Source organism: Lytechinus variegatus, chromosome 11, assembly GCF_018143015.1.
Source record: "Lytechinus variegatus isolate NC3 chromosome 11, Lvar_3.0, whole genome shotgun sequence".
In the NCBI taxonomy this organism is placed as follows: domain Eukaryota; kingdom Metazoa; phylum Echinodermata; class Echinoidea; order Temnopleuroida; family Toxopneustidae; genus Lytechinus; species Lytechinus variegatus.
This window is the reverse complement of record NC_054750.1, coordinates 22,655,304-22,680,015: the sequence shown is the minus strand read 5'-3', so window position 1 is coordinate 22,680,015 and position 24,712 is coordinate 22,655,304. Positions and strand designations below refer to the sequence as shown.

Below are 24,712 nucleotides of genomic sequence, written 5' to 3'. Positions count from 1 at the left end.
GAAAAAGACAAATGCAAAATATTTTACTGAGCATAATTTGTACATGTGTTTTCTCCCGTGAATGGGAAGAGGAGGGGGTGCATGAGGGATTCAGATGGCCATAATATTGCACACCCGCAGGGGCAGCGGAACGGTTAAGGTGGGGGCAGTGGCGTACCTGAGGATTTTCCAACAGGGGGGCAAAACCGGTCGAAAAATTTGACAAGCAAAAAAAAAGTGGTTTTCTATCAAAAAAGGCGTTCAATCGTACCAGAAAAAAATGACAAGCAAAAACAGTGTCATTTGCATGGTACGCTAGTGGGGGGGGGGGGTGTGAGTCAAATGTGGGGGGCTGACCTTGCAAAAGATCACAATCCTATGGCCATTCACGTTTTTGTATGGGAAAAAAAGTGTGGGGGCGAAGCCCCCCCCCCCCCCAGCACCCCCACCCCTGCGGCCCCTGACCCGTAGCATATCGGGGATAGGGGATCTGGGTTTGAGCCGAGTATAGGCCTACTAGTACGGCCGGGTTATTTTTTTGTTATCAGGATTCAATTGAATTTGGACTGTAAGGCTATGACAGACAGGATTTTCCGTGGGTCTTGGCATTATTATACTAAACGTTTATCATCATAATTTGTTTTTTTACTAAGGGGGAGGCCGGGGGCTACAAACTCATATGCTCAAATGTTTACCAAGCTTTCTTTGAAAAATATAAATGAAAAACAAACAAACTTATAGATAGATAGATAGATAGATAAATTAGATACATAGATTAGATAGATTAGATAGAATAGAAAGATATCATAGACAGATAGACAGGCAGACAGACAGACAGACAGACAGACGGACGGACGGACGGACGGATAGATAGATAGATAAACAAATAAATAATAAATAAATGCATGAATAAATAAATAAATAAATAAATAAACAAATGAATAAATAAATGAATGAATAAATAAATAAATAAATAAATAAATAAAAAGTGGGCGGGGTTTCCGCGCCACATCGATATCATCGCACGCATGCGCTTTAGATCCAGGCTAGCCGCTAGCTAGCTCAAATGTATATGCGTGTATCACCAAGTCCAAGACCAAGAGTGAGACTTTATTCTGTTTTGCACTTTTGGTAAGTACCGTATAGAACAGTAGTTTATAGGGATTTCGACAGGGGAGCCATATCCATTATTGGGTCTGAGAATACAAATGTGAAGATAATTTTCTATTATCAGAAGGACAGAAGATGTAAAAAAAAATAGTATTCAGCTACCCGAATCCTCGAAAGCGGTCAGACCTCCTCTCCTCAGCCGAAACTCTTGGGGCGCGTGCGCTGCTTCGCCCGCTAATCTCCATCCAGCGGGCCCAGGCGAAATTATTTTCCACCATTTTGTGGCCGATTTTCTTGGCCTTCTTTTTTCTGTTGAACGACCGCAGTCAATTAGATCTAGCTGAAATCAGCACTAGCTGCGCTTAACTAGGACTACATAGCCCGGAACTTTAGCTTAGGTAGGCCAAAAAAAAAACGAAATTACGCGAAACAGCATTTTAATTGTAGACTCTACTACTACTAGACCCACTCATTAAGGTTATGATAATTGATATAACCTTGTTCTCTGTTGCTCCTCCCTGTGTGGAGAAATGAGGTTGGCAATGTTTGGCTTATTTTCTCTTTTTCTATGGGACAATTTTAAATGCTTGATTTTTTTACACTGTCACTTGTCGGGTTCCATCATATAACTTGGCTCGTAAGTAAATTTGATTTTTGAAATTATTTTTTCTTAATTAAAAATAGAGATTGAAAAACTACAATTGACTTGCCATATTACTTTCCACCAATAGAGGGCGTACACAAAAATATGCCCAAAATTCAAGTTTTCGAGCGCTCTGGTTAAAAATTGTTCAATTAAAAAATAAATTGAAGCTGTACGGAAATAAGTATTTTCGGTCACAAAAGTGATATTTTAGTGATTTTTATATTGTGTGCTGTGTACACCATTGGCATACCATAGTCCTACCTGTAGATGCCCCACAGGCAGGATGGTAACGAACCCGCTGTTAAATCACAGGCGTCAATATATGCACATCGTTCTGATACGATTGCGGTTTTAGTTTATCTCTTCATTACCCATAATGTTTGCTAGATCCTCGAAAGACATACTGCAGGCCATAATTCAAATTTGACCTTAATTCTTGATTCCCATTAGATTCACTGTAAGAGTAACGTTAGTACTGGTATAATTTTATTAATGATAGCAAGAAATACAATGTACAGAGAATGAAAATGCTGCCGCTTTGGTTGAGTTTATACTCCTATCTCAAGTTGCTTGGCACAAAAGTGTTAATGGTGCGAGCTAGTGCATGTGCTATGCTGTTGCTAGCCTTGATACTAGACCTAGAAGATCTATGTTGCCTTGCTTGGTGTAGGAGACTCCATTTTACAGCTTGATTGTGCATGAATTGAGTTTTGCCGTGAGGGAGGGTGAATTGTGATTGTGTGGCACCATCTTGCAGGTGCAGGTGAAGATACTGATCTGCCAAATAGAATTAGCATATTCCACAATATTTTCATTTGATATTGTTTCTCATTATTATATTCTTAATAGTAAGTATGGCAGAAAGAAGCTGCTGTAAACTGCTTATCTAAAAAAAAAGAGCCAATGGAGTAAATAAGAGAGTCAAAAGGGGCCTAAGCATTCGATCCTAGCAGAATCTTCTTTGGAGGCAAAACGACAAAATGACAAAATGTCATTTTGCCTCCAAAGAAGATTCTGCTAGGATCGAAAGCTTAGGCCCCTTTTGACTCTCTTAATAGTAAGTATGCCAACAATCTCATAATTTGACAAAATTGTGATTTTCTTTGGGAAAAAAACCCTGAAACCATTCATCACAGAAATGGTGTCCACCTGCGATGAACACACCTACTCACTGTACACACGATTCAGCCTTTTCAAGATTTTGACAAAGGGTGCATGTTGAGGCCATACAGTATGTCTAACTTGTAAATGTAACTTACATGAAATGCCTGAAACTGCATAATATTTCAACATTTTGACTCAATTTTTGTCTCACCTGCATAGCAGAGTGAGACTATAGGCGCCGCTTTTCCGACGGCGGCGGCGTCAACATCAAATCTTAACCTGAGGTTAAGTTTTTGAAATGACGTCATAACATAGAAAGTATATGGACCTAGTTCATGAAACTTGGACATAAGGTTAATCAAGTATCACTGAACATCCTGCATGAGTTTTATGTCACATGACCAAGGTCAAAGGTCATTTAGGGTCAATGAACTTTGGCTGAATTTGGGATATCTGTTGAATTCCCATCATAACTTTAAAAGTTTATGGATCTGATTCATGAAACTTGGACATTAAAGTAATCAAGCATCACTGAACATTTTGTGCAAGTTGCAGGTCTCATGATTAAGGTCAAAGGTCATTTAGGGTCAATGAACTTTGGCCGAATTGGGGGTATCTGTTGAATTCCCATCATAACTTTGAAAGTTTATGGATCTGATTCATGAAACTTGGACATAAGAGTAATCAAGTATCACTGAACATCCTGTGCGCATTTCAGGTCACACGACCAAGGTCAAAGGTCAATGAACTTTGGCTGAATTGGATGTATCTGTTGAATTACCATCATAACTTTGAAAGTTTATGGATCTGATTCATGAAACTTGGACATAAGAGTAATCAAGTATCACTGAGCATCCTGTGTGAGTTTCAGGTCACATGATCAAGGTCAAAGGTCAATGAACTTTGAGCCATGTTGGGGTTTTTTTGTTAAATAACCATATCTCTGTAAGTTTATTGGTCTAGTTCATAAAAAGTGGACATAATAGTAACCATGTATCACTGAACATCTTGTGCGAGTTAGAGTAGTTTTCAAAGTCAGCACTGCTGCTATATTTAACTGCGTGATGCAGGTGAGACGGCCAGAGGCATTCCACTTGTATAATTTTAATTTCAATATCAGATTGCTCATTGCATAATGCAATGACTGAAGTAATGCAAAACTTTGAAATGTCATAACATAACTTTGTTATTCTTTATGCGGGTTTGATTAAATTTTCAGTATTTTGTTTGTCTGACTTTACTCTTTATCTGTTAAAATCATAATATTTTCAGCTTTGAGTACCCCCTTTTAAAATGGGCGCAAAAGGGGAGCATCTTGGACTTGGAGAGATTCATGGAGGTTTCAGGGCACCTACAGACTTCTGAAGTAGGCGTTGCAATGGGCTTCATGTTTGTCCCGTTTCTGTCTCACTGTCAGTGCAGATACACCCCCACTGTCTCTTTGTAATACCGTATGCGTGCATGTCCCCAAGAAATCATAGTAATAAGGACCATGATGTACAACAGTACTGATCTTTATACGTTTGCATAGTGTTTAATCACTTTACCCTATCTTTAGTCATTGGTAGTATCCTGTAAATACATAACAATGAACTTAAGAAATTTGACAAACATGATAACAGATCTACACTTTATTATGGACACCCTACTTAAGAATGAATCCCTATCTTATTCTGTTTTGTATCTTTCTCTCTCTCTTTATTTCTTTGCTTTGAGTATTAAAGGCCATTCCTGATAGAGTGGAAGAAGAAGGGATAAAGATGGCTGCTCCTGAAACTTTGCACCCTCCCGAGATTGTCCTGGACTTAACCTATGTACCCATCGTGGTCTATTCATTCATCCTCTGTGGCATAGCCTTATGCGTCTCTCCCTATCTCTCTTGGTGGTTTGTACCGACATATAGAAACATCAGTATCTATGAACGGTACGACTGGAATTCAAGGTATGGTAAATAAAGTTGATAAGATTTACATGTTGATACTCAGTAGATTGGGAAAACTTTGACTCAAATGGTGAAACAATCATAACTTTATAGGAATAGGGGTTCTTAACTATGGTGAAGTTAGAACAGGGGTAAACCACAAAAGGCAATTATGCATTTACAACAAAATATTACATGTCTAACAATTATGGTATCACTGGATCGCCTGCCCTCTGATATTTGTCCACATAGAGCTTGCTGGCTAATCATCTTGTAATTTATTTATTCATAGATCTCTTAACTGCAAAGAGAAATCACCTTTAATAAGGACAGCACCATTTAATTGTTTAAAAGGATATGTGAAGTTTGAATTTGTTGATTGGATATAAAGGACAATGGCACCAGATGAGTCGTATGCATGTATTATTATGATTAGTATTGAAAATAAAAGTAATACAAAATATAATAATTGGAAGAATGTATTTCCCCTTGAATGCAGAGGGACAATAAATAATCAAGAGATACATTACTGAAAGAATCTCCTGACGTGGGGGGGGGGGGAATGTGGACTAACACCACCTATTTGGCTTGTGATCCTGGGTATCGAACAAGGGGCCATAGGGTGACCTGCTATCTTGCTTACAAATAGCTGGTCAAGAAATGTCCACTCAATTTGATTAATATCTTACTGGATTTAAGAAAAAAAAACTATAATATAATTTTTTTTACATTTTGTAGTTTTAATTCCTTGGTGTTTTATATCATTTGATTTTTAACCCTATCTAGGCTGGGTTATTTTGGGAGTTCATATGGCGGGGGGGGGCTCCCAGGCCCCCCCCCCCCCCTGAGATCTCGGTCGTCGACCATGCGATCGCGCCAATAATTGGCACGCAGGTTGTCTGAGATATAGTCTACAAAATTGTATACCGGTAGTAATTTATTTCATGCGAATAGTTATTAAGCAATTATGCTCATTTAGGCGTAATTAGTATGCGAAAATCAAACTTTCCTCTTAACTCCATAAATAATGCTCCAAGTGTTCTAATTTTTGTCATAGAAACTCTTTGTGGTGTTCCTAGCAAGTTTACATTAAAAAAATTGTGATATCAAATCAATATCTTATGTATTGTATTGTTTTTTCTTCAATTTCTTATGTGTTTCTTTGTTTTTTGGACCCTTTTTTTTCATTGTTTTTTGGACCCTTTTTTTTTCATTGTTTTTTCAATGAAGTTCGTTGGAGACTCTTCTAAGATCATAAGCAGCATAAAATACATTCATTTTGACCAGCAAAACTAAAAATAATGATACATTTATGATTTTTGGTGAAAACAGAATTTATGTTCACTTAGTACACGAAATCACGTTTTTGGGCAATTTGGGTTAAGACAGTCCATTTTTTAAAGTTTTGGAAAAAAAATTGAAGAGGCATGGGCCACAATATATTGGAGCTAAGCATCAATGAATACTTAATCATTTGATAAAATTTGACTATCAAGGCAAATAAATCCTCATGTTTCTTTTCATTGAAAAGCCTGTAGTGGTTTGATTATTAGAAATATTTGTTTTCTTTTTTTTACCCAGGATTCTCTCAATGTTCCATGCCATCTTAGTCAGCAGTCTAGCTGTGTATAGCTTTCTATTTGATGTACCTACATTTGAGGATAAGATATGGTAAGAACCGTAAAACAGTTTTAATGCCAGATTACCTTGATAAATTAAAACATCAATGTTTGAATCAAAACATATGATTTGTTATGATTGTATATTGGCTTTAACACCTTCAACTAACCTAGATTGAAAATATATGAATAATTGAGAAGTGCTAGCCAAAATTGCCTGCTCTATTTAGTGCTGCTTTTATGTGCAAGATGTGAGGACCATATGAAGTAATACAATGCAAGGAGCAGCAGAAAAGTGTCCCTTGAAATTGTTTGTGAGGTAAACAACTACTTATCAAGGGTTTGGCTGATCTTTGAAGAATGTCAGAAAGCATTGTCATTGGCCGGAGCTGTAGTAACAGAACCCCTGGTAATTTGATACTTCATTATTGGTAGGAAACTGGGAAATAACTAATGGGCAAATTGATTTGAAAGTCTCAAATAACATTTTTTTTTTCAGGAAACGTCGTGTCCAAGGGGTGTTCCATGAAAGTTGTCAGGGCTGACTAAATTGCCAGAGCTGACAATGTCAGTGAAATCCTTGGTTTTGAAATGCTGAGAGGCACTAAACTCTGCCTGTTACCATGGTAACTGATGGAGAAAGACAAGTTGTCAGTGCTGACAACTTCATGGAACAGTCCCCTGAAGTTTGTCAGCTCTGACAAATTTTCATTGGTTGACAGTTGCAATAGTAACACAGGCCAATCAAAACCAACGATAAATTACAGACAGCACACATGAAACTACTCTCAGGTCTATTGAGTGAGAGCTGATTGGGTTATACATAGAATTATCTGAAAGTAATGCAAGATTATTTGTTAATGTCTTCAAGTGTATAGAAAAATATGAATAAAGCTGTTTTATTCATATGTTTCATCCTTTTTAGGGGGACATCTTTTATCCCGAGAGCGACTATTGCTGTGACAACAGGATACATCACTGCTGGTTAGTAGAGAACTCTATAAAAATGTACACCATGAAAATATGTACATGTAACTCGTATTTTATTGTTTTTTTTAACTTGATGTCAATTACATTATATAATGAATTTTTACTGACTAGCTAAAGGAGCTCTTTATTTTTTTTATAAATGTGTGGCAGTAAATCAACAGTTTCATGACAAAATGTGTCAGTGGGAAAATATTAATGGTAAGCTAGATTACAAAGCTTGAATGTCAAACTGTGGTACATTTATAAAACTGTAATATCTGGACTTTGAACGACAAGCTGCGGGATTCAAATCCCACAGGATGAAGCACTCATACCTTTGGCAAGTTGTTTATCCACATTTGCCTCTCTCCACCCAGGTGTAGTAAAGGGGTACCAAGTAAAAAAGGAATTCCTTCAATGCTTGAGTGCCTAATATCAGATTAGCTGTGCTAAAGCCAATGTAATGGTATGCAGGATAATGTGGCATTTAGTCAGAGCTATTCAAATCTTGCACATTATTCTTTTTTCATTTGTTTTTTTGCTGTTATTCCTACATTCAGAACAATACATTACATGATGTAAGATGTGTTTACATATATACAAAAGAATCATAATCACACATAATGAATACGAAATACAAATACAATGTTATAAGTAATAATGATAATAATCTTACTTTTCATGTTTCTTCTCTTTAGACATGATACTCATGTTTGTTGGCTTCCCAATCAAAGAGTCGATCTTCTATATCCTTCATCATCTTGCTGTAGCTAGTGCATTCACAGCTAATGTGGTAAGATGTCAATCGGGAGAATTGGATTTATATCCTTAATGGCAAGTTGTACTGAGTGAAAGATGAAAATCAGAAAAGAAGATTGATAAAAGTGTGAACAAAAATAGACCAACAAAAATGAAATAGTTATGAGTAGCATATTATCAGTTATACCTCCAATGATTTCAGATAAGCCAGTGTATGTGAAATGTAATTTTAATGTAGAAAAGAGATGACTCATGCATCTGCTCCAGCACTCTCAAAGTCTGCCCTTTTCAATTTTTAAACCAGTACTTGCATTGGATTTATTGTGGGCTTTGGAGAGGGACTGATGCTACTACATGCTAAACCCCCTTTATTTCCACATACAACTTTGATAAATCAGGGTCATGATTGTTTCTCATGTTTTATATGTGCTTGTCCCTTTAATATCTTTCAGGACCGACTATATTGAGGTGAACTATTAAAATCAACTCTCTAAAAATAAGGTCTTGAAAGAAGAATAAAGAGATTTAACTCTTTATTTTCTTCTTCTTTTCTGACTTTTTGGTAGATACATTATTTCCTAAAAATTGAATTCTTTCAACACATTTCAAATGTCATCTGGAGGGGGGGGGGGGCGGGGGCTGATTCAGCCCCCCCCCTGTAGAAATTTTTTGCGATAATCCCCTGCGCAATTTTTTTTTATTGAGTTTCGCTGACTTATTGCTTCCAAGTCTCACGCAACTTTTGAGACCAAAATTGCGACCCCCGGGTATGCGGTTCCAATATTACGCAACATTTTGTATGTGTGTGCAGGCCCATAATTGCTCAAAAACATGATTTTGTGTACAAATCCAATGCAAATACATGTAGTGTTTATACAGCTCTTTTCATTGATTTGGATATGATTTTACACAGTAAATGTGTATTTTTTATTCATATTTTTATTTTTCCAGTTGTATGGACCTCTTACTTACTTTGGAAATATTCGAGTCATTGCTGAGGCTTCTACTCCATTTGTTAATTTGAGGTAGGTATCATATTCATTGTTGTTTATAACCACAACTGTTCATTTATTTATTTATTTCCATTATGGAAATATACTATGTATGTAGATGAAAAAGTGAAAAAACAAAGACGATTTAATACAAATTTGAAATCAAATGTAATCAACACAATAGTGGAAGAGCGTATCTGTAAAAGCCAATAAGGCTTGATGAGTTAGATGCACCATAAAGTATTACAATTATGATTATACCATGTTCGCAATGGATCGAATGCAACCACTTGAAACATGACAAACTATGAAATTTGACCAGAATTAGCAAATTATGTTGTTTGAATCATTTTACCTGATAGGTGCTAGATGCTAGATTTATTTTGTCTTGTATTAAACATGGAACTGAATTTCCTATAACCCTAATCTGTAATCAAATTTTGATAAATGGTTAATGTTGCATTCAAGTCCTCATTGACAGTCTCGCCTGCGTTACGTCATTCAATATAGCAGCAGTGCTGACTTTGAAAAACAACTATTAATAGCTATTTGAAAAAAGAAAAAATTCATATAATAAAATACTATGTTCATTGACCCTTAGATGACCTGTGGCATTGGTCATGTGACCTGAATCTTGAGTAGGATGTTCAATGATACTAGATTACTCTTATGCCTAAGTTTCATAAACTAGATCTGTAAACTTTCAAAGTTAGATGCATGATGGCAATTCAGCAAATACCTCCAATATGTCTGGCCAAAGTTTGTTGACCCTAAATGACCTTTGACCTTGGTCATGTGACCTGAAACTTGCACAGGATGTTTGTTGATACTTGATTGCTCTTATATCCAAGCTTCATTAACTAGATCGATAACCCTTGAAAGTTATGACAATTCAACAAATACCCCTGACATAATCTAAGTTCATTGACCCTAAATGACATTTAACATTGGTCCTGCGACCTGAAATTCATAAAGGAAGTTTAGTGATACTTGATTACACTTCTGTCCATGTTTCATGAACTGGATCCATAAACTTTCAAAGTTATGATGGACATCAACAAAGACCCCCAACATGGCCAAAATTTATTGACCCTAAATGACCTTTGACCTTGGTCATGTGACTTGAAACTTAGGTAGGGTGTTGAGAAATACTTGATTACTCTTATGTCTAAGTTTCCTGAACTAGTTCTTTATGCTTTCTAAGTTATGATGACATTGCAAAAACTTAACATTCGGTTTAATAAGATTTTGGTGTTGATTCCCCGAACATGGTCTTAGTTCGTTGACCCTAAGTGACCTTTGACCTTGGTCATGTGACATCAAACTCTGGCAGGATGTTCAGTAATACCATTAGGTCCAAGTTGTAACATGAACTAGGCCTGCAAATAAAGTTAAACTTAACCTTTGGTTTAGATTTGGTGTTGACAATGCTGCCATCAGAGAAATGGCGCCTGTAGTCTCGCTCTGCTATGCAGGCGAAACAAAAATGTAATTAACTCTATATTTCAATTTTGATAAGTTCATGGAATGTAAAATGATAAGGAATCTTGTGGATACCCAAGAACATCATTCAGTCACTGAGGTTCAATTTGATACATGTATATCAACTATATTTGCAATTTAAGTCTTGTTCTGTGTTGTTGGAAATTATACTTTTATTGTTATCTTATGCAGATGGATGCTCTACTTATTAGGATATAAAGATACTAAGCTTTATCTTTACAATGGCTTTGTAATGCTTGGAGTTTTCTTTGCTGTTAGAGTAGGAATACTTCCAATCTTCTACTACTATATGCTAAGATCATTTTTTATAGGTAAGAATAATTAAGTTATGAACTTATTTTGAAAATTATGAGGAAAATGTAATTATAGAATAGGTACTGTATCATGCATGGGTAATTATTGACGCATGGTCAGCCATGCATCGGTAATTACTTATGCATGGTTGCCATGAAATTGATTTTTAGCCCCATAAGTTCCAGCATTCTATGAAATATGATTCCTAGGTTTGTTCGTTCATCGGTAGGACTAGTGAGCATGCGATAACTATGGAAACTATTTTAAACCCACTCGGCTGCTCCTACAGTTCCATCGTTACCTTATGCTCACAAAACCTACCGATGCACTCACATATGTGCATCATTTGTATACTGTTATCATTACTTTCACTTTAGAAATGCCTATGAAGTCAGTGTATAGTATTATTACACTTATGTCCAACCTATTCGTGAATGGATTTGTTTTTTTTATTTACCTGATCCCAAATAAAGGCTTAGTTATTAACTCTATTTTTTTCACTTTGATCATTAGCATAGATATTATGTTTGTTCCAACTAGGATTCGAAATTGAAAAGTATGTGAGATCATATTGAAATGGGAGTACTACCTGAAACTTTATGAAGAATATTTATTATGTTTCACCCAATCATGCTTTAAATTCTCACATTGGATCCCTGTCCGTTCCCGAATTGTATTCAAGCTTCTAGTTTTTGCACACACCTGTTTTTATAAATTGCCCCGTCCTATTTACTCGATTTAGTATCATATTACCAGCCATCCCGAAATCTTAGATCAAATTGACAAGCTACTGCAAATCATTTACTTCTGGCAGCATGTTTCTCTCTTTATCATGATCACTGCAGAAGGGTTCCAGAGACTGCAGCTGTGGATGACCTTAACCTGTCTCACATGCAGTGTTGGCTTGGATACTATCAACATGTACTGGTTCTTCAAGATGGCTAGAGGGGCATACAGGATGCTCAAAAAGAAATCTACTGCCAAGGATAAGACAGCTTCGAATGACAGAACTGATTCACATATAAAGGGACAGTGACGTAGCAATTTCCGTTGCGATTTTGGCAAATACAAGGTATTTTTATTGATGTTCATGACTCACAGAATACATGTATGGAATATATTTGTTTGAAAGACTTGCAATGGTACTTGCTCCTGGACAGAGTTATCATTTTAATGCCTGATGGAAATTTTAGAATTGATCAGTGCTTAACTGAGGAGTGGGTATTTGATATTCAAATACTCCTTGGTCTCCAAGCAAAGAACATCCCCTTAGCTTTTACCCCCAAATGCCACACCTTCAAAAAAAATGCCACACCTTCAAAAAAAATTCCAGCAATGTCCATATGTTAATGGCTGGATTTGATAGCTGGTCAATCGCCATTATTGTTTGTGACCATATAAACATCTATATTGCTAATAGAATTAATCAATGATTATATTAAAGGACATGGGTAGGCCTGTTGTGCATATGTTCTACAGAGTCAAAGATTTTATTAACATGAGGCCGACTTTATGCAAGATTTACTGATACTTTTTCGGCAATGCAGTTGAATTTGTAATTTTATGTTTAAGTCACTTTAATGCAATCTACTATGCCGATGCCATGTTTTGAGTAGGTTTTACATGATGATTTTTGTACTTTTATATTTCTTATTATTAATGAAACCATAATTATTGATTTTGATAATGCTTTATTAAACAAGGTAAAATTTTTAAAAAATGTGCACGTAACAATTATGCAGTGTACTTTGTGTGCTATAAAGGACAATGCACAGTGAAGTTTGATTTTTTTTTTCTAAGTTGAATTTTTATTTTCCTTTCAATTTGATATGGGTGTATCAATTTTCCTATCTTTGTTTTTATTGTTTGCCATGCAATATATGTTACAATACAAACAGGCTTAACCATAATAAGACCAGGGGGCCAGGGGGGGGCCTGATTCAGCCCCCTGCAACATTTTTCACGATAAATCCGCCATGCAATTTTTTTGCTGCGTCGCTCCTTAACTTTTAATTTAAAGTCTAAATTTTGCTACATTTTACAAGTGCATGCAGACCCAAAATTGCTCAAAAATGTGAGTTTGTGTACAAATCCAATGCAAATACTGTTTTTTGCAAAAATTATTTAAAAATGTATCCTTATTTTCCCTTTTTTATGGAGCTTTTAAAGTGGCATCAACAGACGACTTGGCGAGATACGGTATCTTGCCAAGTTGACTTATAAAACGTTATATGTCAATATAGCGAGATATTTTATCTTGCCAAGTCAACTTAAAAAACATATGTCAACATGGCAAGATATGAAGTGTCCAAGGCCCGGCGAGAGTCCAAATATCTCACCAAGTTGACATATGACTTTTTATAAGTCGAATTGGCAAGATAAATATCTCGCCATGTAAACATAATAAGATTATTATGTCGACATGGCAAGATAAAGTATCTCGTCAAGCCGATGGCACTTTAAAGGCTTTTACTTATTGAAAGTAATTAATTTCATCTTGTTTAGGGTCAAAATAAAGCCCCCAACAATTGCCATTGAAAAAAAAACAATAACATTTAATAGTAAAAAGAGATTTGTGTGGTGGCAAGTGAGTGTTTCTTTACCCTAAATAGACTGGACTTATTCGACGCCTAAGAAGACAGGGGGGGCCTTATGATCTCGGCCGTCAGTTATGCAATCACGACTAAAATTGGCATGCGCTTACCCATGGCATAATCTACAAAACTATAAGATCAAATTCAGAAGTTGCAAAAGGTTTGAAAGTAAAAAGTCAGCGACCGGCGTGGTTGAAAAAAATTTGCGCGGTGGATCTACCCCCCCTTGGGCCTTTTAAGGTTAAACTCATAACTGTATCCTGCAGACAAGACTATAACCTTTAAACTGTCTTGGCCTGTACTACAGAGCCATTATTGAGATACTGCTCCCCAGTTTCATGCATAGAGCATTCAGAACATGTCTGCTTTATATCTAGTTTTGCAGATGTGCTGCATGATACTTGAATAACATGTAGAGTACAAATATTGAAATACAATTCTGAAATGTAAATGCGGGATGTAAATTTGTAATACATAATTTATGATTGACTACATGTGTATATTGTGATATTTTTTTATGACAAAGATCAGGCAGGATGTAAATTTTCATTGATTTCCATGTATTTCCATTTTTTGTAAATGTTGCCATATCATATGTTGTGTGAAGATTATGGACAATGTATAACAGTACATGTACATTGTATCTCAGGACATTGGACAGATTTTATATTATCTTTAATTAATGTTTGACTATAATAAACTTATATTTGTGACCACATTCAATCATCATACTGTGTATCTATTAAATTTAATGGAGAAGATGAAATCTACAGAGAGAAAGTGATACAAAATAAGAGGGATGGATACAATTTATTATTCATTGTGATGAGGAAGAAATAATACTATATGACAAACTTTTAAGCAAGGTATATATTAAGAGAATAGTCAGAAAAAAGACAGGATGATGGAAGATAATACTAGGAGAGAGGATGGGTTATTGGAAGGAGAGACAAGGAGATAATATAAAAAAAATTTTATTCAAAATGTATGTTCCTGTATTAATATGTTGTAACAGGACATTAATGAAAAACAGCCTTGCTGAATCGAATGTTTCTTTTTATTCCTGTATAAATATGTTGAATAAATAAATGAATAAAATAATATTCAATGTGCGCAAGTGGGAACTTGACTTGAGCAACTATTCATTTTTAGTGTTCAGTTTCTATGCATATTTTCTATGAAATTAAATTGTGACAAGAAATTTAGCAGGGCACTGCTTATAGCAACAGGTGGTATGCAGAGTAGATTCCAAGCAGTGCATACTAGTACATGTACCCTTTGTTACCAAGGAACATTTCATTTTGATATTTATCGGCAAATTCATCTTCATACATCTGGGGCCCGTAACACAAGACTTAGCAATGATCATAGAACATTTTTCTACGACTGATTCCATTAACTACAATGTACAATCCATTGTGAAAATCAAGTGTACGATCAATCGCTAACCTTTTGTGTTACAGGACCCTGATCAGTGATAAGGAGAACAGTCAATGAAACAAACACAAAAAGCAAGAAAGAAATGTATGAGTTTGAAATGTGCTATTATTCATAGTACATCAACATGGAAAAACAACTTTTGTACATTGGCGTCTCCAGTTTCAGACCTGCACGTACAGTATGGGAGTTGGTTCTCTGAGCTCAGAATTTTCTCTTGGGTCCATATAAATGTCCATCATTTATATCGTACATGCATACATTTACCAGAGTAAATAAAGTGACTTTCCCAAGCTCAAAACTTTCTCTAAAAAGCTCCATACAAATGTGCATACTACTCAGCTGTACATGTAGACATGGTAGACATATGGAGCCAGCTTTCTTTAGTTCAGAACTTTCTCTTGGGTCCAAGGTGCCTGTACATTATACATGTATGGAGCAACTTTCCTGAGCTCAAAACTTTCTCACATGTCCGTGGATACATGTTGGTGCCTTCCGTTTATATCATACATGTATTGACTATGGGAGCAGGTTCCCTGAGCTCAGAACATTTTCTCATTTCTTTGTACATAGGTGTATCAGGGAGTCACTTCCCAAACTTTCTGCTAGGTCTTATACATTTGTACCTCCCTTTAATATCACACATGCATGTGCAGTCTTGGAGATGATTCTCAGAGCTCAGAACTTTCTCTTAGGTCCGTAAGTGCCTCCTGTTTGCGCATCAAGTCTCCTCTGAAGGTCTGATATGGTTCTCTTGAGGGATGAAATCTGCTGGTCGGACTCGGCTTTTGCGTTCATCAGTTTCTGTAAGGAATGAATTATGATGATTCAGGTACAGGTACTGTAAGCATGGAAAGTCAACCTTCTATAAGTCAAATATTAGCCCAAGTCAAAGCAAGTCTTGTAGACCAGACTATTCAAAACATTTGATTTTCCCTAGTCAATGCAAGTGTTGTAGACCAGACTATTCGAAAATTCAAGTTTCCCTAGTCAAAGCAAGTCTTGTAGACCAGACTATTCAAAACATTCAGTTTTCCCCTAGTCAAAGCAAGTCTTGTAGACCAGACTGTTAAAAACATTCGATTTGTCCATGTCAACGCAAGTCTTGTAGATTTTTCCCTAGTCAATGCAAGTCTTGTAGACCAGACTATTCAAAACATTCAGTTTTCCCAAGTCAAAGCAAGTCTTGTAGACCAGACTATTCAAAACATTCAGTTTTCCCAAGTCAAAGCAAATTTTGTAGACCAGACTGTTTAAAACATTCAGTTTTCTTCTGATTCAAACACAGTATGGTCCCAAAAGATTTGATGTAGGCAAAATTACTTTTATAAGAATGTACACCTGGATAAAATCAGAATAATTTCATTAAAATTATTAAACTATTCAACACACAGTTCTTGACCTGATGACAATCTGATATGCTATAATACAGTTACCACTTGCATGTACCACTCATTAGTGAGCAACAGGTCAAGATGTAACTTTAAAAAATCACATTCCTGAATTAAAAGGTATGATTTTTTGTCAATAACAATAGTGTTAAATGTAGATGGTGGTTTGCTACAAGATGGTGACTGAATTCTTAAATTCCCATGAGATGCTATATAAATCGGAAGAAAAAAATCAGAGGAATTTAATTACCTGTCTGTATATATCACTACCCCTGTTAGCAGTCTTTGAGCTCTGTTGTTGGGCTCGTGTGATTTCTTTCTGCAGTTTCAACAGCTTAGCATCATACTGCCATAGAAAGAAATATATGATGGGTCTAAAAGCACATGATAAAAAGGTATCTCTCTCATACAAGCATTCACTTGAAAAATGATAATGACAGCTACATGTCAATGTGTACCCTACATGTACATCCTTACTAACATTCCTGGGGGTGTTTCACAAAGATTTAAGTATGACTTAGAGTCGTACTTAAAGAGAAAAACCATCAGTTGCAGTAAACACTGATTTCATGAGAAATTCTGTAAAACCAGGCTTAATTGTCCATCGAGGATCTAGATCTGGTACAGTTACATAAACTGAACTTTGTGAAATCTACGCTTAAAAATGTTCACACTGAAGATCACCAACACAGATAAGCACACGTACGTGTGACAGTGTATTATTATTGCTCTGAATGTCGGCCTGACGCTTGACCCGAATCCTGTGCTTATTTGCTAATTTATCAGCAATCACACAATTTCTTCCAGAATCCTTTGGCACATGCGTTTTATTCATACAAACAGACACTTTGGTGGTCATTTCATTGGATTCTGTAGGAACTCATTTTGATTTCATTACCACAACTGGCATTTACCTTTGAATTCTTAGTTGCATGCAGTATAAAAGGCATAACCGCATTGGTCAGATCATGTCAAGAGGACGTGCACTACTGCGTACTGATCAATTAGATTGCACGTTGCATTTCAGATATGCGTCTGCATTTTAAAGTCACAAGGTACTTAGTGAAACACCCCCAGGTTTACGTATATATCTATGCAATATTCCAATCAATATAACTGTAACAAATTATTCACCAATAGATTTGAAAAGTAATAATGCCATTTATTCATGGCAGTTGTAGGGATGGACGTTGAATGTACATGTATAGACAGAAAATGTTCTTCAGATGTGCCTTTCTGTATTGAAGAGTTTTATCTGGTGGGTGTTTCATAAAGCTGTTCGTAAGTTAAGAGTGACTTTAAGAACGACTGGTGATCCTTTCTTGTGGTAAATTGTATATACATTGGCGATGGTTACGCGCGTAAGAAAGGTTCACCAGTCGTTCTTATCTTACGAACAGCTTTATGAAACGGCCCCCAGGTGTTTTTATGTATTGTAATGTAACATTTTAACATTTCCTTAGATTGAGAAATAAAAATGTAAGATTTGGAACAAAAATGAATTACGCCTGCATTTACATCTATATACCGGGTAAGACATAAGAAGGTCACAAGACAAATGAAAACCATCATTAGTAATATTCCAAACAAAGGAATACCATATTTTTATTATTATTGCACTGTAACAGATTTACACATGCATTGAAGGATTTGAATGATGCAATAGAAGGAATTGCAGTTATACTAATAACTATAAATGTATAATGCTAAGAAAAAGATGATTTTTTTTTATGGATTATCTTTAACAACTTCACATCTTCCTTAGATTGAGGCGATTCAAATATGAAGAATGGAAAAGGGAAATAATGCTACATAATATTGGCATACTTTAGGATATCATAAGATTTTATTGAATGTTCATGCATTCATACAATGTTTTATTAATATTACACAAAAGATGGGGGTGATTGAATGGTACAAGCAGGTTGGAATGGCAGTCATTTATGGTAAATGAATACCAAGAAAATGTATGTATCTTTCAAATAAAGTAAATAGAGTAAAATTCACAGAGCAAAATGGTGAAAATTTCATCAAAATTGGATAACAAAAACAAAGTTATTGAATTTTAAAGTTTATCAATATTCTGTGAATAAAAAAGGATAATAAAATGCACATCGTCACAAATATATTCATTAGATGGGCTGCTGATGTCACATCCCCACTTTCCTTTTTCTTATGTTATTACATGAAATCATGAATGTTTCATTTTTTTCATACATGCTGCATTATGGGTTGGGGACCTGGCCTGATTTTAGAAGTTGAGGGCTTACTTTACAATGCTGTTGGATTGTACTTGCTTTAAGGTATATTACATCTTCATAGAAGTCAGGGAAATGGGCGAGTTGGTGGATTAGGGTTAAAAGCCTAAATTCTATCAGTTACACATGCAACATATTCAAGTTTCTCCGGCATGATTGTGCTTAGCAAAATTATGTAAATTCATACTTTTTAGCGATATTCACCAAAAGGGTCCTTACTCACCTCAAGCCTAACTCTTGTAACTTCAGTATGTTTCTCTCTCTCCAGTTCAGCTAACTGCTTGTGAAGCTTGCCAACCTCATTCATCTTAGCATGTAAACTCTCCTTTAATATCCCAACCTCCTTCTCTCCTGAAATACAATTTATTAGTTGACTGAACTTCTTAATGGAATCAGAATTAGATTCTATTTATTGTTTAAAGAAAGGCAAAGCTGATCAGTGCATTTACATTCCAGTTGATCTTTTCTATTAAAGCAATGTCAGATTATGCAAATGGTTATTCTGCCCAAATCAACCCCATTTCTGTAGTTCTAGGTTTTATTTGAAGGCAGACTCCTCAATTTTCTAATCTATCATAGTGCGATTCCCTAAATTACGAGAAAATCATATCTTGTCTCTAAAAGAACTGAATTACTAGTACCAAGCACTGTGGTAAAATAGCGAAGAGAACAGATATTTATTTTCAGTTTTCAATCAAAGCAGAAATGTACTTTGCATTTTCGCTAATAATATAGGTATGTTTACCCAGGGTAGCCACTTCAGTTTCGAAAACTGTTCTACCAGCGGGCCCTGCTATTATTACCCCGGCTTTAGCTGAGCTGCCTAGGCGCTCAGCATTCAAGGAATTTTCTTCCTACCGGGTACCCATTCACCTCACCTGGGTTGAGTGCAGCACAATGTGGATGAGTTTCTTGCTGAAGGAAATTACGCCATGGCTGGGATTTGAACCCACGACCCTCTGTTTCAAAGTCAGAAGACTAATCCACTGGGCTACAACGCTCTTTCTCTTCAAGTAAATTAGAAAGGGTATGGCATTAAGATGCTTTTGATTGTCAATGTTCTAAGTTTTGGAGCCAATCATGAGTCTGAGTATTGCGAGTGACTGCAGGTCTACTTCATACAACATAAATAAATCAATTGATTTGCTTTCTACAAAAAAATTGAGTGTTCCAATTGAACATTCAGTATTAACACTTGCATCGATTGCAAATAAGTTTCTTGCAATACCCCCCAGGCAGATTCAGTGTATAATACATGTATTTATGGTGATGATGCACAGCATTTGTGTAGCACCATTTCTCTTTAAAAAAAAAAAAAAAACATTCAAAGGCACCGAAATTTATTCCTATTACTGAATTCATTAAGCCAATTATTAAATTAAATCTGAACTCAATGTCACATACTCTCCGCTTTAGTAGTTTCCAAGAGATCATCCATTTCCTGCCTGTGAGTTTTATGCAGTTCATCCATCTTGTCCTGAGACTGGCTCATGGCTAGTTTGTGTTCCTGATAACATATGAAGGGATGAAATGATGGAAGCTATTAAGTTGCATTTGATTTTCGAAGTTGCATTTGATTGCAAATCTCGTGCAATGGGCCTCTTGTGTTGTTACTGCAGAACTGAAAAATCACTGTCCCTAATACTTGACTCATAATTTGTGTATTAGCTGTGCCCGAGGTAGCATAAAAACAAACTTGACACAGTATAAGAGTAATATGTTTATACCAAAGAAATCTTATGGAGCATTATGTGAACATATCAGGGCTCATTTCATCAAAGTTACCAGTGCTGACCAGTTGTCATTATCCAGCAGTTAACATACATGTAGTAACTGTAACAGTCACAAACCTATGCTTCTTTAACCAATAAAAGCTAAGAATAGTTGTTGACCAATGTGGATGAAAAACCATATGCCATTATTTTCTGTTGCTTAATCTCATGGTGGGTGTTTCTTAAAGCTGTTTGTAAGTGATGACCAACTTTACAAAGGACTGGTGATCCTTTCCTGTATTAAATGATATACCAGATTTTCATTTGTGTTACTGTTCATGTACCTCCAAAGCTCACCAGTCATTCATAAAATCACTTGTACACTGTAACCCACAAACAGCTACACCCACCAGGTTCTATAATAGGTCTCTACATCATTTCTTAAAATTGTACCTCTCTTGTAATGGCAAGCTCATCAATAACATTTGTCACTTTGTCCTTCAGTTCTTGGTTCTCATCTAAAATTAGCAAAAACAAAACATATCAAAGTAAATTAATAGTAGTTTGTCAAGAGGACTTCCAATTGTGTCTAGGTTGACATCCATACATAATTTATCATATGAAGAAAAGTAAAACAAAAAAAATGCAAGACTGAGGCAGAGAAAAATAAAATGAATGAGAGGGAGAGATATCTAGATCTATAGAGAAGGTGGATTCTTTCAATTATCATAAAATCAAAATAACTTTCCCTATTCAAGGTTCAAACTCTGAAATAATTTATAGTTTGTATCTAATTACTATCTCAATTAGATATGAAACTGTCACTGTATAACATTGAGGCGTTGTGGCCCAGTGGATTAGTCTCAGAGACATAGCGTAATTTCCTTCAGCATGAAATTGATCCACAATACATAAATGGGTACCAGCAGGAAGTAATTCCTCTAAAAGCTGTTAGAGCTGTGGCAACATAGCTTAGCCAGAGCGCCTTGAGCACCTGACAAGGTGTATGCTATACAAATACCATATTCTATTAATTATCAATGTTATCATCTACTTGTAAACTTGATAAATTCCAGTACAAAAAGATTAATACAAGAGTGGCAATTCAAACATAGGATAACTGCAATATCTTATTACATACAAAATAAAGTCAGCAAACAATCAGACTCACATAAAATTTGATAAGCAGACCTATATACCTCTTCTTTTTCAAAGGTTTCTTGGAAGTGTACTCTAAATATCCAATAGAAAGGTATTGCACTTTTAATAAAAAAAAGGCCTTACAGTTATGCTCATTCATTGAGATGACTTTTCTGAGAACCCAAAATGAAATGTGGGCTACTTTATATTTGAACCTGCAACCAAGTTTAATACTTTTAAAGGAATTCAGAATAATACCTTCAAGATTGCACTTCAGTTTGAGCATGTTTTGAAGCTTTGTAACCATCTCTTGTGTTTGCTTGAAATCTGAAATGAAAAAAAAATAATGGCAATGAAAAATGTCAGCAAGACTTTGTCAACCATGTTGAAATATATTAATGATATATAATTTTTTTTCAATCTATAACAGAGTAATTGTCTATTTCTCTTTGATTTCCATTATCTTCACTGATAATTCCTGAAAAGGGATATGTATGTGGTTATAAAGACTACAGTATTGATATGCATAGGTTAGCTTTCAAATCATAGCCGCTAAAATTATTTTAGTTTACGAACAATGTATAATGACAAGTGTTCAAAAGGAGGGTTTATTCTGCCTATGGTATTTTCAGGAAAATCCAGGCCTTGTAATTGTAAAGAGGAAAAAGAAAATGGGAATAGAAATGAAGGGCTTTTTGGAAGAATATTACCGGGTATGCAATTTTTTTCTGCATATTTGTCTACAAAAGGTAGTGAAACTACAAAATAAATATTTTTCCAGGGGAGGGGGGGGGGGTATGGGGTAAGAGTCTATAAAATGTAAAAGAAAATAAGTGATAGATGCTGGGCTGAAGAAAGTAAGGGCATCTGGGGGTACATATTCAAATTGAAAATTTCATAATTGATATTGAATTACCAGGGGCCTGTTTCATAAAGAGTTTCAACTGTTGTAACTTTGCCATTTTGGCAACAGAGCTCAGCAGCCGATCAAAATCAAGGTTACCATGCAAGTTGCCACAATGGCAAAGTTACAACAGTTGACACTCGATGAAATCTGGCCCTCATACTATAATTTGGTGATACATATTTCATGAAAATTCCATATCAAGATGAGAACCCCTCCCCTTCCCTGCTTAAAATACCTTTCATTGTCTGTGTATGTCTCTCTTTTGATGCTTCATACTCTCTTTGCAGCAGACTGACTTCATTCTGAAGGCCTTCTTTTTCTTGGACAAGCCTTTCATGCAGCTGATATGAAACAATTTTATACAAATATCATACATTTATTACCAATGCTGGTTTACACTTGAAAATTATGATGAAAAAAAACCAAAGAAAAATTTTACAAGAATTTAAATCCCATTCCTGTGCTATATCCGCCAAAATAATGATTTCTACATTACGAGTCTACATGAAAGAATTATACTGGCTTCTATAGTCTACAAGACTATAGAAGCTATTTGTATATAAATAGATCCAACCAAACAATTTTCAGATCTACTACTACTACTAATGATAGTGGCTACTATAACACACATGTCCATCTTTCTATGATCATAGTGCTTAAAGAAAATATGCATTAACAATAATTGAAATGAAACAGAAAAAGAATTTAAGACTTAGAACCTTCAATTCTCCTTGTTGTAAATTGACATTATACCCTAGGTTTCTGGCCCATTTTTATTTCCTGGTGCCCAATGACACCAGAATATTCATCACAAATTTGGAGAGATGAGCTACATTTGCTAACAGGTAATGCCTTAGGCTGATTTCACGTAGATCTAGATATTCAGTGTTGGTACTGGGGGCCGTTTCATAAAGCTGTTTGTAAGTTAAGAACGACTGGTGAACCTTTCTTATGCATTGCCAATGAATATATCATTTACTACGAGAAAGGATCACCAGTCGTTCTTTACCGGTAATTACGAACAGCTTATGAAACAAAGTGGCTCTTAACTAACAAACAGCTTTATGACATGGCTCCCTGGTATAACCATTTCTTTTCCTTTTTTATAGAAATGTGCCTGTCATCATAAACATGTAAATCTAGATAATCTAAAATGAGTGTAGCCCAGGATATCTGTAGCTTGTAAATTTCTAATTACACCTAAAAGTCAGAAGATATAAAACACCTGTCTTACTCTTAGTCTATGCCAAATAGATTCAAAATTTGTAAACTTTAAATTTAAAATTCCTTCAATGATTCACCCAACTATTAAAGGCTGTTGCCTTTTGTCTACTCTCAACATCCCAATTCCAGTTAAAATGATGAATTGTAATGAAATTCAAATGATTTATATGTTATAATTCTTGAATAATCTTAAAATATTAATTTCCAAAATGAAGTAAGCCTAACGTTAGAGTGGATCTGAATGAAGTACTGCAATATTAAAGACAGCTAGATGGTAATTTTCAGTTTTTTTACTCAACGTACCCTCTGCCAAGAATTAAACTCCTCAACCACTTTGTCCAAGTCAATGCCCCTTGCTGACGACTCCATCACGATGGGATCTAGAGAGTAGAGAGATAATAAAAGACAAATTAAAATTGACGTGGGGAGGGGGTTCACTCTGAACCCATGGCATGCCTGGCAGAAGCTAAGAAAGATCTGTAACGTTAGTCTGTAGTAGTACTGCCGCCAAACCTCCCATTGCATACCCTTCTAAGTTCTAGTAACAAACATATGTTAGGCCTACTATTTCTACCCCGGCCCCATCGGGGGCGCGGCGGCAACGGGGCCGCAGAAGCGTCAGACTCGGACTACGGAGGCAGAACTCCGCCTACGTTAGCTGTCGCCATTGATCAGTCCCTGCATTTTAAAGTTCGTTTATGACTATTAGATCTACTTAGAAAAGGTACGGTACCCCCACAAATGGCATTCACTTACTATTTATTTTGTCCAGACGGAACGTAATTGATCCGTTAACTGCACGTCGAAACACGTTCGGGCCTGACGCTGCTGCCGGTGGTACATGGTATGTAAATTATTCGCTGTTTGCGAATTGCCGGCGCCGCATGACGTAAAAAGTACCCCAGGGATCGGTGCGGCGCGGCAAATGCGGGCTCTGAGATCCCCTAGCCTAGATCTACCGTAGATATAAAATCATTACATACAAAAGTTAATTTTGCGAGAAATTTTGACAGTAAACTTTGAATATACGGTACCGGTATTAATTAACTTTGCTCCCCTAGCCTAGACTTTCTTATTAATATTATCCACCCCCCCCCCCTAACCCTTGATCAGAACCCTGGGAACGATTTTTTTTTTATGGGCCTGAGGCCGG

The 24,712-nt window shown here is 35.9% G+C and overlaps 2 protein-coding genes across 3 annotated transcripts; one reads left to right on the top strand and one right to left on the bottom strand.

Moving 5' to 3' along the window:
- Positions 1 to 1,033: 1,033 nt before the first annotated feature.
- LOC121424021 (TLC domain-containing protein 4-B-like) lies at positions 1,034 to 12,203 on the top strand. Of its 2 annotated transcripts, none has more exons than XM_041619593.1 (8): positions 1,034 to 1,110; positions 4,556 to 4,781; positions 6,342 to 6,431; positions 7,305 to 7,363; positions 8,047 to 8,141; positions 9,059 to 9,132; positions 10,774 to 10,913; positions 11,742 to 12,203. In XM_041619593.1, exons 2-8 carry the CDS (start codon positions 4,600 to 4,602, stop codon positions 11,930 to 11,932), a joined length of 831 nt encoding a protein of 276 aa, XP_041475527.1. In that variant the 5' UTR covers positions 1,034 to 1,110; positions 4,556 to 4,599; the 3' UTR covers positions 11,933 to 12,203. The 2 variants fall into 2 exon arrangements, with proteins under 2 accessions (XP_041475527.1, XP_041475528.1); XM_041619594.1 differs by having other exon boundaries at positions 1,038 to 1,110; positions 4,564 to 4,781.
- A 2,816-nt stretch (positions 12,204 to 15,019) lies between these two features.
- Positions 15,020 to 24,086, bottom strand: LOC121424286 (coiled-coil domain-containing protein 152-like). Its single transcript, XM_041619915.1, has 8 exons — positions 23,863 to 24,086; positions 22,571 to 22,676; positions 21,687 to 21,755; positions 20,742 to 20,806; positions 19,981 to 20,083; positions 18,800 to 18,927; positions 16,569 to 16,664; positions 15,020 to 15,731 (listed from the first exon to the last, which is right to left on the bottom strand). The coding sequence occupies exons 1-8, from the start codon at positions 24,082 to 24,084 to the stop codon at positions 15,606 to 15,608; spliced, it is 915 nt and encodes a 304-aa protein (XP_041475849.1). The 5' UTR covers positions 24,085 to 24,086; the 3' UTR covers positions 15,020 to 15,605.
- Between the last annotated feature and the right edge of the window lie 626 nt (positions 24,087 to 24,712).